This window comes from Nanorana parkeri, unplaced genomic scaffold, assembly GCF_000935625.1.
Source record: "Nanorana parkeri isolate BGI_ZX_2015 unplaced genomic scaffold, ASM93562v1 scaffold1973, whole genome shotgun sequence".
Classification (NCBI taxonomy): Eukaryota; Metazoa; Chordata; class Amphibia; order Anura; family Dicroglossidae; genus Nanorana; species Nanorana parkeri.
Window position 1 is genome coordinate 82,292 of NW_017308241.1, and position 17,024 is coordinate 99,315.

At 43.8% G+C, this 17,024-nt stretch overlaps 1 protein-coding gene across 1 annotated transcript in view; it reads left to right on the forward strand.

The window, feature by feature from the left end:
• The window catches only part of LOC108800266 (RNA exonuclease 1 homolog), a gene marked incomplete at its 5' end in the record, with an annotated part of 86,048 nt that extends 74,168 nt beyond the window's left edge, over positions 1-11,880 (forward strand). Inside the window, 2 exons of the mRNA XM_018572237.1 lie at positions 1,583-1,703; positions 11,657-11,880. Of these exons, the coding sequence (XP_018427739.1) occupies positions 1,583-1,703; positions 11,657-11,745 (210 nt within the window). The remainder of the gene's footprint in view (positions 1-1,582; positions 1,704-11,656) is intronic.
• Positions 11,881-17,024: the final 5,144 nt, after the last annotated feature.

The following is a 17,024-nucleotide window of genomic DNA, read 5'->3' on the forward strand; positions in this document are numbered from 1 at the left end:
CCCCCCCCCGTCTGAGTAACAATACTTCTTCAGGTAGTCGCCGATACTAATTACCGGTGCATTATTTTTAGTGTACCCCGGTTTTCTAAAACAATACAGAGTAGTGATTTTTAGGACAATGGTGGAGTGCCAGGGCCCGGTTGTAGCTGCAACCGCTGCAATGCTGGTAGTTCTGCCACTGACTTTATGCTGTAGAGGGCCTACAAATCCCAGCAATATATTATATAGCAATGCAGAATCAGCTATAAAGGAGTACAAATCCCAGCAATACATTATATATGCACTGCGCTAAACCTTACATCCCCCCCCCCATCAAATATAAAGTGTCAATATGCAATATCAAAAACAGTATGCATATCAAACAATTATTTTCATATAGATAAAATAACTCGTGCCAACAAGCACCCAACTGTGCAATCCTCATATAGTCGGTAACGGTGCAAAGAAAGTCTACAAAATAAAGTATTTCGAATGTGTTAAAACTTCTCAAAGTTCATTCTCTAGTGTAGACACTCTCCTCCCCAATAAATCATTAATCAAAGTGCATACTCTATATAGATGTAGGGTAGTCTTAATATCTTCCACCAAATCTTTTGGCATGCAAAGGTTTCTGCAATCCACCGTGATCCAAACAAAGCCTTTTGGAATCGCACTCCCTAGAATTATAAGGTTACCCTTCTAGGATCAGCCATAATTGCTTTATCACTAATGTCACTTCTCTCAGTTAAATCTCCATAGGCTGAGAGGACTCTTCTTAGCTTCCTCCTATCTTGCAGCCTCGATATCTCGTGATTCCAAGCTCAAACCGAAATTAAAATCCCTCTCGGGTGTAGTACTTAAAAATTTATTTTTTAAACTTTTTAATAATAAAACCACTTGCATAGCAAATAGTTCAATAGCGTAAAGGATTCTACGTTTGACCTGTTGTGACCCGTACTGTCTCAGGAAGCGTGTGTATGACCCGCCCACCCGACGCGTTTCATCACTACAGACTTTTCCCGTGGGATAAAAAGTGCACACTATCCCCTGGAAAAAGTCAGTGGTGACGAAACTGGTCGGGATACTTCACGCTACTAAATTATTTTCTATGTTAGTGTTTTTATTCATCAATAAATCTTAAACTGTGAAATACTACACCATGAGAGGGATTTTAATTTCTGTTTGTGCTTGGAACTACGAGATATTGAGGCCGCAGGAGGGGGAAGATGTGTGGGCCGGCAAAGTAAACAGGCGCCTTGTGCTTCCTCAAGAAGGCTCCCCAGCAAGTGCAGGAACTTACTGCAGCTGCTTCAATAAAAAAATGTAAAATGCCGTTATTGGTTTGGGGTATTGAGTAAAGGTGCCCATACACCTTACGACCATCGCAGTGTACGGGCACCTTAAGAGTACTTGTGAAAATGCCCAGTATCTGTATCAGTGCATCCCTAGTAACAAGAGTTTCTTTTCAAATGATTAATAGTTGTTAGCAATGCTTAGAAATTCAAGCATGATTTCTTTTCTCTTTAATGAAGCACATGTCAATTATTTGATGTACTGATTTTGACTGATAGTATACACATTTTTATTTTATTTTTTTTCCTAGTTAATTCATCTCACTGTAGTTGATACGGCTGTTGTCTTCCCACATCGACTGGGTCTCCCATACAAGCGTGCACTTCGTTCATTAATGGCAGATCATCTCAAACGTATCATACAGGATAGCGGTAAGCATCAGCATGAATAGAGCATTTCAGGGTTGCAAAATAATGGTATAGATATTAATGAGAAATTCGATTTAGAGGAAAACTCTCTTTAAGACAATAACATGTCCACATAGGGCCTCAAACATGTGTTCTCTGTGCAGCCAGTCTGTTTCTTTTGTGGAACATGAAGTAAACCCTAAGTGGATGACATTTAGTTGCTAATGAACTGTGTCATAAATAATTGGCATGTTTTTTTTTGTCATCAAATACCGGTTTTGTCTGTTTTTTAGTCTCTTTTGCATCTCATTCATCTGATTTCCTGCAGCCTTTTGTAGCCACTTTATGGACACTCCATGGAAATTGACTTTTGCCACGTTTGACCACAGACTGAATAATAGCACGCAGAGTCAGGCGGCAGTAAACAAAGCAAGTAGTGTCCTTTCCTGTATTAAGAGGGGAATGTTTTGCAGGGACAAATCCTATAATTCTGCCACTTTATAGATCACTGGTTCAGCCTCATCTGGAGTATGCGGTCCAGTTTTGGGCACCAGTGAACAGAAAGGATATCCTTGAACTGGAAAGAGTCCAGAGGAGGGCAACCAAACTCATAAAGGGGATAGAGGACCTGAGGTATGAGAGGCTACTAAATTTAAACATGTTCTAATTGGTCATTGGAGGTAAGGAGATTAAGGGGGCACATGATTTTCATGTATAAAATGTTCACCGGTGTTGGCAACATCAGCAGCAAACTTTTTACAATTAACTCCATGACAAGGACGAGAGGCCACCACTTAAAATTGGTGGAGAAAAAATTTCAGCACAAGGGGCGAACGGGTTTCTTCTCAGTTAAATCAGTCAGGGTCTGGAACTCGCTGCCACATGCTGTGATTTTGGCTGAGAGTGTGGAATCATTCAAGAGGCGATTCCTTAGAGACCGTAATATACAGGGATACAATTACTCTTAAGATTGAGAACACACAGGGACTTATACTGTACATAATACACATCAATAGGACCATACACACACATAAAATAGGTTGGACTTGATGGACATATGTCTTTATTCAACCTCAAATACTATGTAACAAGTTAACATTACATCGTCAGTCAAACAGCGCCTACAAATCCAGCGATTTATACTGAATGAGAATTTTTGCTATTAAATGATTTATTCATTAACATATCAGTACATGTTACGATGTGCTGTTGAAAAAACTAAGTCCACCCTTGACCTCAGAAGCTGTTTTTTTTTTTTTTTTTCTGGCAATCTCTACAAATCCTATGCCAGGCTCATAGTCATCAACAGCCTCCTTTCTGACGGCCCTATAGAGCTCTTGGTATGATGACACTCCACCCTAGATTTCTGAAGTTTACATTAGTAAATGTGGGAATGTACTTATGTTTTCTACATAACACTTGTATTCATTCTTAAAATCTAAATGAACAAATCTACATCATGTCAGTTTTATGTGTCATTTGTTCAAGTGCTGTACGTCACCATTATCTGTTAAAATGAAGATCTAATATTTGCCTGTTCAGATATATTGAAAAAAGTCAAACATTTACATGGGGTATGCTTACTTTTTCAATTGACTGTACATGCATTCACTTCAGCGTCAGCTATATGTGTTTGTTCTAGACTTGCTTTCTGATAGTGACAACAGTGGACCATGCTTGCCTGAATGTTGTCAGCATGGCCACTTGTAGCCACGAATTGTGTATGTAATAGGGTGACAACACAGGAGCACAATAAGGAGATGGCAGCTATCAGCCCATAATAGGAAGTGCATGAACAAGGCCCCTTATGGCAGAAACTGCATATTTAATGAAAGCTACATATTTTAAAAACTTGAAACCAGCTTAACATAACATCATGTTAAAACTTATGAGATTTTCTTGATTAGGTTTAGATCTAGTTCAAGGTAATGTGTAGTAAAATCCATGTTAACGCATGATCTGTGATCCATTAATTTTTTAATTGCACCCCAACTTACCACTAAAGTAACTTGCAATGTAACTGCACTGCAGTGCACCAGAGTGCTCATATGATGTGTTTTGGTGTGCTGTGCTTATTAACAAAAAAAGTTGAACCTTTATGATGCTTAGCCACACCTAGCACACTGTGCTGTATGCAGTGGCGACTCTAGGAACAATATATAGGGGGGGCACATAAGATACCACAGTCAAAACTGGGGGGGCACTAATAAATGTCACCACTAAATCATACCACTGAAAAAAACTAAATGTAAATAAGATTAGAAATATGAGAGTAATGCGGTATGCAAGAATACCTTGTTATTGTACTAATATACTAACCCCTCATCTATCCACTAGCATATCTAATCCTGTACAGGCTGTCAGGTGGGCTAGATGCTAAAACACTTACCTTACCACTCAAGCGATTCTGCTCCACTCCCTGATCACTCTTTGGTAAAGGCCGCAACAGACCAAGCTCCGCCTCCTGAAAACTCCCCTTCCTGCATGTACAGCAAGGTACCTCTAGACTTAGGTAAGCACTGGGCTCTGGTGAGACCCCACACATACCTGAGATGCCACACGGTCCACCTGTGAGTGACCATAGATCCTGCACAGCCCATCTAAGACTCTCTGTGGTGGGCTCTGCAGGGTCTTAGGTGGGCTGGTCAGGGTCCCTTTCCCTGTACCTCCGTCCCAGCTTTTTTTTACCTGCTGCTGGGGTCTGGCCTCTTCCGCCGCTGGACCGGCGCTGCTGGGAACCGGCCGGAAGTGACGGAATTGGAAATTGTCGTTGGATCAGAACACCGGCAGCCAGTGGTGGACCTAAGGAACAAAGGGCCCTGGTGCAAGATTTTTTTTTCAAAGCCCATACTGGCCAACTGACCACCTGAAAGCCCTCGCTGGCCACCAAAAAGCCCGCACTGGCCACCTGAGAGCCTGCAATGGCCACCTGAGAGCAGAAAAACAAGCGCAGGGCTCCCACTGATTCTGCAATATGTTGACTAGTATAATAAGTTAATTATATATATTACAGTTTAATAATGATATAAATAAAATGCACAATAAATGCACTTGAAACATCCCAAAACCATCTCCCCCTCTCTCCCTTCACACCCCCCCCCCCCCCCTCGCTTTGTGGAAAAAATGTGTCAGCTAAACTGGTTCCTGATTCCAAAAATGTTGTGGACCACTCTAAAGAGGACTACAACTCCCAGCAATACTTTATCCGGCAATGCAGAATGACTTTAGCTATAGGGGACTACAACTCCCAGCAAAACTTTATACGGCAATGCAGAATGGCTTCGGCTACAGAGGACTACAACTCTCAGCAATACTTTATACGGCAATGCATAAAGACACCAGCTATATAGGACTACAACTCCCAGCAATATTTTCTACATCAATGCAGAATGGCTTTAGCTAGAGAGGATTACAACTCCCAACAATACTTTATACGGCAATGCAGAATAGCTTGAGCTATAGAGGACTACATCTCCCAGGAATGCTTCATACAGCAATGGAGAATGGCTTCGGCTATAGAGGACTGCAACTCCCATCGATATTTTATACAGCGTTTGCAATTCTGAATTGTTGTATTAAGTTCTGTTGGAAGTTGTAGTCCTCTATAGCCATTACCATTCTGCATTTCTGTATAAAGTATTGCTGGGAGTTGTAGTCCTCTATAGCTGATGCCATTCTCAACTGCTGCAATGCAGAATGGCACCTTTCCTCTGCCATGTAACTGAAGGAATTGTTCTGCATTTATGTATAGAGGGTTAAAAACAATGTGACTTAAGGCACATACCTTGTTTGACTGTCCTCATGGTGAGTACTCATGCAGCAGGGAGAGGTGATGGGCTCTGCAATCAAGTGGCTGCTGCTAGTTCCTCCTGGCCGAGGCCTCAGCGCTGCCCCATAGTGTGCCTGCAGGCTGCTGTACTCGGCGTCGGCGAGGTACTTAAAATTCCGCGGCTATTTTCCCTTGGCGTCGGCTATGGGGCGGATCTGAGTGACGTCATGGGACCTGATTGGAGCCTGTGCAGCCGCTGCTTGTTTGGTGCGACGGGTGGCCTCTCAGTCAGAGCGGCGGAGGGAGAGACTATTTTCTCGACCCCTCTAGCGACGCCACTGGCTGTATGACATGTGTTAACTTAAGTTTGCATTATGACAGCCCATTGATTTTGAATGTGCTGGCAACACACCCCAATCCAAACTTGACCCTGTTTTGGTAATGCATTAGCATACAATGTAGTGTGCTTTAATGCAAGTACAACACATAAACATATAATACATGATCTGGTTAAAGCAAGTAAAGTCCTAATGTCATAATGCAAGTAGCATGAATGGTAGTCATGTGATCATAGGGTTAATTACTGTTGGAAGTAATTAACCCTATGATCACATAACTACCATTCAAGCTACTTGCATTATGACATTGGGACTTTACTTGCTTTAACCAGATCATGTATTATATGTTTATGTGATGAACCCAGATCATGTCTAGATTTTTGTATATCTGAATCATGGTTTGCTACAATGGTCATATTGTAGCAAATGGTCGGAGATTGTAGGGTGGTGTTAGTGGAAAAGAAGCTTGCTCCCCTCCCACACCCTCCTAGCATTATTATCAATGTCATTATCATGAATTTTGGACACCCGATGAACTAACCCTGATCATGTATATTCATACCAATCAAAATGTTAATCATATTTTCTCCAAAAAACATATCTACTGTTAATGGAAGGTTTTCTGTAAAGGGAATGAGCTTATAGGGAGTTATCTACTCAGCTGGTTGCTTTTTATGAATGGGCTATGAGCCTTTTTTTAAACTAATATTAAATATAAAAACTTTTGCGTACTATTGTTGTCTGGAGTTGTCATTCTGGTGCTTCCAAACCCCCACTTTTTCTTTCCACTTTTTGTAAACTATTATCAGGGGTGCAGCACCTAGTATCCAGATCCAGGCCAAAACTTCTCTACAATATACAAGGCCTTTGGTATGTTTGCAACTCGGCCTTGGATGCGGCGCTCTTGGTGTCCAAGCTGTCAGTTTTCGGCGGTGACGCTTCACCGTTTGCTTTTGGCTTAAGTGCTGGTCGGCTGATCAGGCTTCCAAGAAAGCCCTGACGGAATTGCCCTTTACTGGGGACCGTCCGTTTGGTTCCACCTTTGATGAGATCATTAAGGATCTGACAGGGGTTAAGAGTACTTTCCTTCCCCAGGCGCGCAAGAAGGAACAGCGCCGGAAACCTGGGCCCACTTTCTCCGCTCACAAGCTGCTTTTTCAGCCCCCTCCGCCCTCCGATAAGGGCGGGAAGTTTAACAAATCCTCGTTCACAGTCTGCCAAGCCCCAGTCCACATGAAGGTTGCGCCCCGGCTCTGGTTCCCAGGGTGGGGGGCGCCTTTGGCTCTTCTGGCTACAAGATCAAATTTCTGTCCCGTCCGGGGAACAGGTTCTTCCCGTCCAACACGCGCCTTTCCCCTCCGCGGTTGGGGGATCTCAGTCGTGCTGTGGCAAACCTTTTGTCCCAGGGGGTGATCGTTCCAGTTCCGTCCTTGGAAAGGTTCAAAGGGTTTTATCCCAACCTGTTTACCGTGCCCAAGAAAGAGGGGGTTCGGCCCATCCTGGACCTCAAACGTTTGAACACCTTTGTGCTGGTCTGTCGGTTTCGGATTGGAGTCAATCAGGTCCATAGTGGCCTGGCTTCATCAGGGGATCTGCTGGCCTCCATCGACATCAAGGATGCCTACCTCCATGTGCCCGTTTGCGGGTCTCATCAGCGTTATCTTCGTTTCGCAGTGGGGGAGGAGCATTTTCAGTTTGTGGCGCTGCCTTTCGGGCTGGTGTCGGCCCCATGGGTGTTCACCAAGGTGCTTGCCCCGATTCTGGCGCCCATTCACTTTTGCATGCAGGTCCTGGGTCTCATAGTGGCCTCCTTCGAGGCGATGTCCTTTGCACAACACCACACCAGGACTCTGCAGAGGAACATCCTGGTACAGTGGGACAAGTCCCCCCTGTCCTTGGACAGGGAGATTCTGGTGTCTCGGGAGGCGAGAGCGGCTTCAATCTCCGACCTTGGTGCGGGTTAAGTCTTTCCTTCTGTGCACTGGACGGTGGTCACCACAGACGCCAGCCTTTGGGGCTGGGGCGGAGTCCTGGGCTCCTTGACCGTGCACGATCGTTGGTCGCCGGAAGAGTCCTGTCTGTCGATAAATGTTTTGGAACCTCGGGCGATTCGCCTTTCTCTCCTTCATTGGTCGACCAATTGGTCTTCAGGATCTGTCGGTTCGGGTCCAGTCGGACAACACCAACAACCACCAGGACGCCACAAAAAGCGTGGCCGCAGGTCGAGAGGTGTTAGGGATTCTCTCCTGGGCGGAGAATCGGGTTCTGGCTCTCTCTGCGTGCTACATTCCGGGGGTGGACAATTGGCGGGCCGACTATCTCAGTCGCCAGTCGGTGGACCCGGGAGAGTGGTCCCTGCACCCGGATGTTTTTCAGCAGCTGTCTTCGGTGGGGGACTTTGGATCTTCCGGCGTCTCGCTTCAACCGGAAGGTGGACAGGTTCGTGGCCCGGGCTTTGGATCCCTGGGCAGAGGCGGTGGATGCCCTGGTGGCTCCATGGGGGCCTTACGGTCTGATTTATGCCTTCCCTCCACTGTATCTGTTGCTTCTGCGCCGGATCGCGGCTGAGGACGTCACCGTCGTCCTCGTGGCCTCGGAGAGCGTGGTACAGCTGGTGGTGGACGACCGGTGGCAACTGCCTCTACGTCCAAATCTTCTGTCCCAGGGACCTGTGTTCCATCCTTCTTTACAGTCGCTGGCTTTGACAGCGTGGCTGTTGAGAGCCAGGTCCTGAAGGACCGGGGATTGTCCGATGTGGTCCTTTCCACTATGCTCACGGCGCACAACGCGGTTTCTAGAAAGATTTACCATCGCACATGGAGGGCCTACTTTGCCTGGTGTGAGGCTGGGGCCCTGTCTCTGCGTTTGTTCTCCATTAGCAGAATTCTGCCATTCTTGCAGCGCGGGGTGGCTAAAGGGCTGGCCTTGAGCACAGTGAAGGGCCAAATATCTGCATTGGCTGTGCTGTGCCAGCAGCCTTTGGCATCTAATGCTCTGGTTCGCACTTTCGTTCAGGGGGTGACGCGGATTGCTCCCCCTGTCTGCTCGCCCTGGGCACCGTGGGATCTGAATCTGGTGCTTTCGGTGTTGCAGGGATCTCCATTTGAGCCTCTCTGGGAGATTCTGCTTACGTCCTTGTCGCAAAAAGTGGCCTTTTTGGTGGCCATCACTTCCGTTCGGCGGGTGTCGAAGTTGGCTGCCTTGTCCTGCAAGGCTCCGTTGCTGGTTCTGCATAGGGACAAGGCGGTTCTCCGTCCTCGGCCGGCTTTCCTGCCTAAGGTTGTGTCTGCATTCCATCTGAATGAGGACATTGTCTTGCCTTCCTTGTGCCCGGAGCTGGTTCATAGGAAGGAATGTGCGCTCCACTGTTTGGATGTGGTTCACGCTCTCCATATTTATTTGGAAGCTACGGCTTCTTTCCGCGAGACCGGCTCCTTGTTCGTGCTCACGGAGGGCCCTTGTAAGGGCCGGGCCGCGTCAACGGCTACCATCCCTCTGTGGATTCGTACTGTTGTTGTTCAGGCGTATGCCGTTAAGGGGCGTGAGCCTCCTTTCCCTATCACTGCCCATTCTACTAGGGCTGTTGGGGCATCCTGGGCTTTCCGTCATGGGGCCTCTGTTTGTCAAGGCCGTTACATGGTCTTCTGTTACAAGGTGGATGTTTTGGCATCGGCGGATGTTGGTTTGGGGCGCAAAGTGTTGCAGACGGCTCTTTGAGGGGTCTTTTGGGTGTTTGGTTGTTTTTGCCCATCCCTCAGGATGAGTATGTCCGCCGCTGTATTCTTCCTTGCTGAGGAGATATTGCAATCTGAAGATCTTTAGCTCTCAGTTTCCCCAGTCACTAGTCGAGGCACGAGTTTAGGGTGAAACAAACTCGGATTTATTAAGAAACTGATCTCATCACTTGCTGTATAAAAGGTTGCACAGATTATAATCCCATCACATTCACCCTGCCTTCCCCAGACAATCGGTCTGCTCAACACCACAGGGGTCCACCTGCTAAACAACTCCAGACAGTCATAGCAGGAGCCTGGCCAGAATGTCATTGTCCTGAGCTCCTTCAGAGTACAAAGGGAGATAACGAGGGTGGGGTGCTGACAGTCTTTTGATAACCAGGTTACACAGTATAACATAATTAAACATAACTCAACACCAATACACATTTAACTCCTAAACTGATCACCATGTCGTCACAGTCCCTACCATTCAGGATCTACGATCTGTTGCCCTGTGTCCTTCAATGAACGGGAGAGAAAATAGGATTTTTGTACTCACCGTAAAATCCTGTCCTCTCCGTTCAATGAAAGGACACAGGCCCCACCCTCTCTTTTGGGGTGTACACTACTAACTGCTTGTTACTTACTGGAGACTTGTCAGCAGGTGGGGGGTTTGGCCACCAGCAGGGGCCGCCCCTAGGCTGTCTTTGTCTTTTGTTATGTGCCTAGCGTCCTACTCCTGCAGGTGGCGATATACCCTACCATTCATGATCTACGATCTGTTGCCCTGTGTCCTTCAATAAACGGATAATAAAGGATTTTACGGTGAGTACAACATTTTTTTTCATGCATTAAGTTACCCTTGTGATTTGATAGATGGCAAGTGGGCAGATTCCATAGCCACTAGCATGCTGTCTTTTGGAATCTGGCCAGTTTTCCCATCGAACTTTGTCCACTGTCAATGTAGCCCTACATCATTGGTTGCTAGGACACATCCCTGGCTCATTTCAGCTGCCGGCCAGGAGATTTCCCAGCTGACAGCTAAATATAAACAGAGGGGTGGGGATGTTGGCCGACATCATTGACCAAATATGATCATCGTTAGCGCACTTATAGTCCATTCATTCTTCCTCCCGCCCATGTTACTGAATGTCGGTACCTTGGTACATGCATGGACAGGAGGAAGAGTCTGCACCCGCTATGGCCTTGATCAGTGGCAGCAAGGCTAAACCAGAACCCCCACCAGTAGTCAATGCAGAGTTCTCTGAGCGCATCCAGGAGGGATTGCAGAAGGTTACGGAAGGTTATGCTAGAGAGGCCATAAAAGTTCTTCAAAAGCAATCTTTTGAAGGTAAGTAGGTCATGTTCCTGCCTTTCTGCATTATTAATTTCTGGATTAATAAAACTATTCCAAGAAAAATGGAGGCTTTCATATAAGTCCTAGGGGCTGCACCTTTTAAATTAGGTCAGCAAAGGTAGATTTGTTTTGGGGTAAGTAGGTTAATTTTATATACCTGCTTCCCCCAAAACAAAAATGCATTGCTTTATAACGACCATTGTATATAAAGTTCCCATGCCTGTGCAGAATCTAAGATATGACGTGTGCAAGGTTTTCAATTTATAGCTGCCTTTGCAGGCAACAAAATAATATTGGGTAGCATTTGGTAGGTAAGTGGACAAGACTTAAACTGGCCATAGTTACATAGTTACATAGTATTTGAGGTTGAATAAAGACATTAGTCCATCAAGTCCAACCAACACTGTTCTATTTTTTTTTTCGTTCAGCCTGTGGGTTGAATGAGAAAAATTTAACAAATTCCTCCATCAACACTTCCAAGCGTTGATCGAAGAATCTTTTGCTGTGTCCTTTGTATTCTGGCAGCACAGCAGAACTTTTCATTTGAAGATTTTCCGACGGGCTCCTTCGATCAGTTTTCTGAGGAACCAGCCGAAATGTGCATAATGAATGGCCAGCATTATGCTGCTGTGTGTGAGGAAAAAAAAATGCTTCCCCCGTGTCACTTTTAATTTTTCAAAATCTTCTGTTCTGGTAACATTTGCAGTCTTTTAGATAAGCCAGTTTATTAATGTCATATAATGTGTCTCCCATTGAGCCCTCTCAAGCAGCAATGTGTTTTGTTTTTTTCCTCACAGTTGAAGGACATGATTCAAGTGAAGATGCTTGTGCTTGTATGGAACTGATGATGTGGCGTATAAAAGAAGATGCTAAGGTTAAACGATGATTCATTGCAGTGCAATTGTTGAAACTTTAAACCATTTGTTAAAGCATTTATCACAAACTTGAAACCTTTTTGAAGCTGCAGCACATGGCTAACTACTTCACAAATATGGAGACTGTGTATTGTTTTGACCTCCAGAAAAGAGTGGTGTTAAAGGTGATTGAGACTGTTTATAGTGTGGGAAAGGTGTTTTATTTTATTTTTTCCCTCATCAAATTAGCAAGGTCACGAATCAATAGAAAAATACATGTTGACTAAAGTTTTCTTTGTCCCATATGTCTACAAGAATACAGCTGCATTCTTTGAAAGATTAGTAACATTCACAATTATATCTATACAACTGCACTGATCTTTAGATCTCCTCCTACATTTTTCTATTTTTATAGCTACCGCTGCATAACCTTTTTTTTTTTTTTTTTTTTTTTTTTTTTTTTTTGTGGATTCATGGACTGGAAGTTAGCTGGTTAGGTTAACCAGTAAAATGTTTGAACATATCACTCGCTTCTATACCACATGTTTATTTTAAATATGTTTTCAAACTTTACATATTTGTCTATGAATTAAAATCTCTTACGTAAGTCAGTTTTTTATTTATTGTATGTAGTTAGCCTTACAGACAATTTAATGGCCATGGGTGATTTTAATCTCATGTTGCTGAGCATGTTGAAAGCTTCAGCCCCCATTCATACTTGAACAAGAGCATTTTCAAGCAATTTTGAAGTAATTATTTGCATGTTCTTACATAGTTACATAGTATTTGGGGTTGAATAAAGACATATACGTCCATCAAGTCCAACCCATCTTTCATGGCTTTGGTTTTGCTCAGTGGAAAGTAATATCACCTGACATTATATGTTGGCCTCATCATTATAGCTACATCCTGTTTGTTTTTTCTATACCTGCCAATCCAGGAAAAACTCACGTTAATTTCTGCCCAGAGCCTCTGTTGTTTGCCCCAGTTCTTGTAATGGGCATCACGGAGTTCAAGAGGTTCTTGTGGGCCCTCATCAGGTGGATGAAAGTCTCCACATCCAGTGTGCACACTCCTCAATCCTCTATTTTGTTCACAATGTTGCAAGGAGGAGGAGAGGCAAAATGTCCACACAAAAAAAGCTTGTATTGCAGGTTTACAGGAGCTCCCATTGAAGTCTGTGGGGCCAAAAATGTGTCATTATTTTCGAATAACAAGTACATGTACTTTTTTGTGCAACAAGCAGCAGCAATATGCTCCAATTGTGAACTGACATCATGTTGAGCATTGTCATGCTTCACAAAACGCATAAGTTGCTCAGGCGTGAATGGGAGCTATCCTTTAAAGCACTAATCACTTACATTGGCCATAGACTTTGCAATTTTTTTAGCAGATGTAAAGCTTTTCAACAGCTTATAGTCACCGTAATTTATCTCTTTGGTTTCGGCCATTTGCCATTGCTGGTTGTCTCACTGATGATTCCTTTCAGCTGTCATTACATTGGTTTGCAGTGGTAATCAATTTCCACTGCAATAATAATTATTTGGTCAGAAAAAAAACCTGTGAAACCAATGAAGCCATGATTAACTGACTGCTTTGGTTGAAAGCAGATGAAAAGTTCCATAATTGCCCAATAAATTGTAAATTGTTCAGTAGTCACTTGATCATCTTGTTCATATAGTAATAAGGAGCCAGCTACCAGAGGAAAGCTGAAGATGTAGAAGGCAGGGTATGTCGCAGTCATCATGTAACCAGAGCAGAGCCTGGGGCTAAGGCATGGTAAAGTTAATTTATTCCTTAATATCTTGCTGACAATTGACTTCTTTATATCACATGGACAAACATACCAGTGGATAAATTGATCTGTAGGATGACATTAACACATGGAACACAAAATTGTTGTGTTATGCCATTCTGACTGACAATGAAAAAATATATAATTGTAAAATGGTCATCGAACACCACCTGACCATACCGTGCTGCTAAGAATTGTTCTGTAAGCCATCAGAACTGTTCAATTAACAAAAGCTCTGGACAAGGAACTTTAATTTTTTCTTTTTTGTACTAATGTTGTCCTCTGAACTTGTCCAGATGTTTATACTCTCTTTATTTGTCATGATTAGGGCTTGTGTGCCCCGTGTACACCATTGTCAGAAGTAAAAAGAATGAGTGAATCAGATTGCTTTTGGAGGTGCATGCACCATTCACATTTACTTGTATAGAGAAATGACACAGCAATATATAATAGGTTACAATTACAAAAATGTAATGCAAATGCATTATACATACAAGCAAATGTTACTCCATGTCATCGAAATCAAAAATATATTGAATTTAAAATCCTTAAGTTTGTTTGTACATACAAAGATTGCACAGGGTGCTGTGTATGGGAGCTTTTTTGTATCTGACAAACACATTATAATGGGGGTGATGACTGGATAAAAAAAAAACTACTACTGACATGAAAATTCAGTGTGTGAGGTGAGTGTTAATGCATTGTCTATTGTTACATAGAGCTTTTGTACTAAAGAAAAAATGATAGTAATAGCGTAACCTGACGGAATATAATTTTACATCTGTTTTGTTTCGTTTACCAGGGTATAGTACAATTGTCTCTTCCCCCAGGCATTTATTATTATTTCTTTGCTGAAACATTTCCATTAAAACTGTTCAGTTTTTTATCACGTTTTAATGTCTCCTTTTTTTTATATATATAGATTAAACTTAACATTAAGAAGGATGACAGCAGTAGTAATAGTAGGTGACTGTTAGAACTTTAGTACCTGTATAAGCTTTAGAAGTCCACTAAACAAGTTTCATATCAGGGCTTCCTCTCCCCTTTTTTTTTTTTTTGCTTCAGAGGTTCTTTTAACGGATTGCAGGAGTAAACCCAGTCACAAAACCAAACTTTTGGCCTCCTCGCCGTGTATTGCACTTTTAGCAGACTGGCTCTCCCAGTATCCCGCACTGCCTGAACCCATCTGTTCCATCACATATATCTCTAAAGACACACTGGGATTGATATACTAAAGTAGAACATTTTCTTAGAGCAGTGGTTCTCAACCTGTGTAACCTCAGGACCCACATTTGTCCTTGCCCATTAAGTGCACGGCCTTGAGGTACTGAACATTTGGATGTGGGTCATCAAACTGTGGGTGGAAGGTGCTTTTGGGATGCCATTCAAATGAATGGCAATGGAACACACCTCCTGCAACAGAATACATGGTAGGTGCGATTGCGTGGCACAATGCATTAATCGCATGGGACAGTGTGATTAACGCAGTGTACTAGTGTGAACTAAAAAACACTGACACACACACAAAATCAATTTACATTTATTTTATTTTTTAAGATCCACTCAGTCTCCCTATCTTAAGAGAACTGAAGAGTGGATCCTCATCCTGGGGGTCCAGTGTGGGCTGCTTTGCTGTGATGGTGCTCCATCCATATGTGCGTCCAGTTGTACAGCTCCCCTGCGTGCCCTGTAGAGGTGCCGGGAGCCAAAATGTGACATCACTCTGGTCCAGGCACCTCTACAGGGCACACAAGGGAGCTGTAAACAAATGCATGTATGGATAGAGCTCCCTTGTGGCCATGGCCTGATGTATAACATACGTTGAAATTGGGGGTCTAACCATATGGATTTCTCAGAACCGATACCGATTATGGGCAACCTTTCAGGCTGAGAACTGCTATGATATGCTGTTTACATTCAGCTGAATGTAAACCGCAGGCAGTTACCTGACAGTGGTTGACCCCTACTGACACCCAATGGAGTCTGCAGTTGTAAAGAGTACCCTCTAGGAAAGAGTCGTATAAGAAAGTGCTGCAATTGGAAAGCCCTCCACATATCCAGAGGAGGCTGCACCATAGTTTAAATATCATTGAGGGGTTCAAAGAGGTAAAATTTGGGTCTGTAAGCTTTACACTGGAGGAATCTAGAGAAAGACTTGTCTCCCCTGCCAGGGATGAAGGGTGACCTATCACGGGCAGCATAAGGAGGAACGCTCAGACAGCTTAACTATACCCAGTATTGTTCTGACCACCTTCAGCATAGGGCATGGATGGAGATCTCTGGTAAGCTGCGGTTCCAATCAAGGAAGACAGCAAAGCGAGATGTCAGAACACTCCTGCTCTAATACTATCCACTGCTTATGGGAAACATTTCTACACCAATCTAGAACCCTAACTAGGTGTGTCACTTGGTGACACACAACTTTTGAATTTCTCTCTAGTCTAATCTTGGAGCTCAAAGTATCTGTACTTGTACTTATACCGAGTACAGTACTTAGTATTGATGCATCCCTAGTCATCGGTATTAAAAAAAAACCTCATCAGCGCCTCAGAAAGTTCATAAGTCATCAGGTCATCATGAAGAGATTCATTGAATCTCCAATACCAGGCCCAAAAGGTTGGTGGGCCAAGCAGGAGAGTCAGAGTGGTAGTGATTTTGGACCAAGTAGCCGACACTTCGATAGAGGTGGACTCTACCAGAGGGAGTAACCCAAGTGCGACCATAAAATAATCAATTCGGGAGTAGGACTGATGTGTTGGTGAAAAAAACTTATCTTTAGCGTGGGGACGCCAGGCGTCAATCAGCATCAAAGATTGCAGGGATCTTTTAATACATCGCAGGCAGGGGAAGGACAGATTCAAGGTGGATCTTGAGGTATCAAGCTGGGGATCTAAACCTGGGTTAAAATCACCACGCAAGATTAAAGTCCCTTCCTGAAATGCATGCAGTCGGGATAGGAAATCCTCCAGAAAAACAACTTGTCCATAATTCGGGATGTAGCTTGAGGCCAACGTCACTCTTTTACCATACAGAACTCCACAAAGAAACAAGAAGCAACCATAAGTATCACTAGGTTTAGCTAGGCACATCCACCCCACCCTCCTGGAAAAGAGGATACTAACCTCCATTTTCAATTCCGATGTGCTACTATAATACCCAACAGGGAAGCGAAAGTTAGAAAATTTGGGTATCGCTCAGTTTGAAAGTAGGGCTATTGAACAAATTCAACAACATCTGTTCTAAGCCTTTACTAGAGGCGTTTTTCAGGAGAATTAAGGCCCTTAACGTTGGGGTGAGCGAAACATTTTTTTTTTGCCTTTAATGCTAAGTAAAGCACTTACCTTAAATGATGTCTTTTAATCCAATCATCTTCTTTCCTGTAGTTTTCAGCCTCCTCTCCAGCGCTGCGGTGAGTCTCCGATCCAGCGCTGACTCCCTGAGCTTTCTGGCACTTCCCACGGTGTCTGCATGCAGGTGCACGGGTCTATACACTTACCTTGTGTGTCTCCTCGTGTC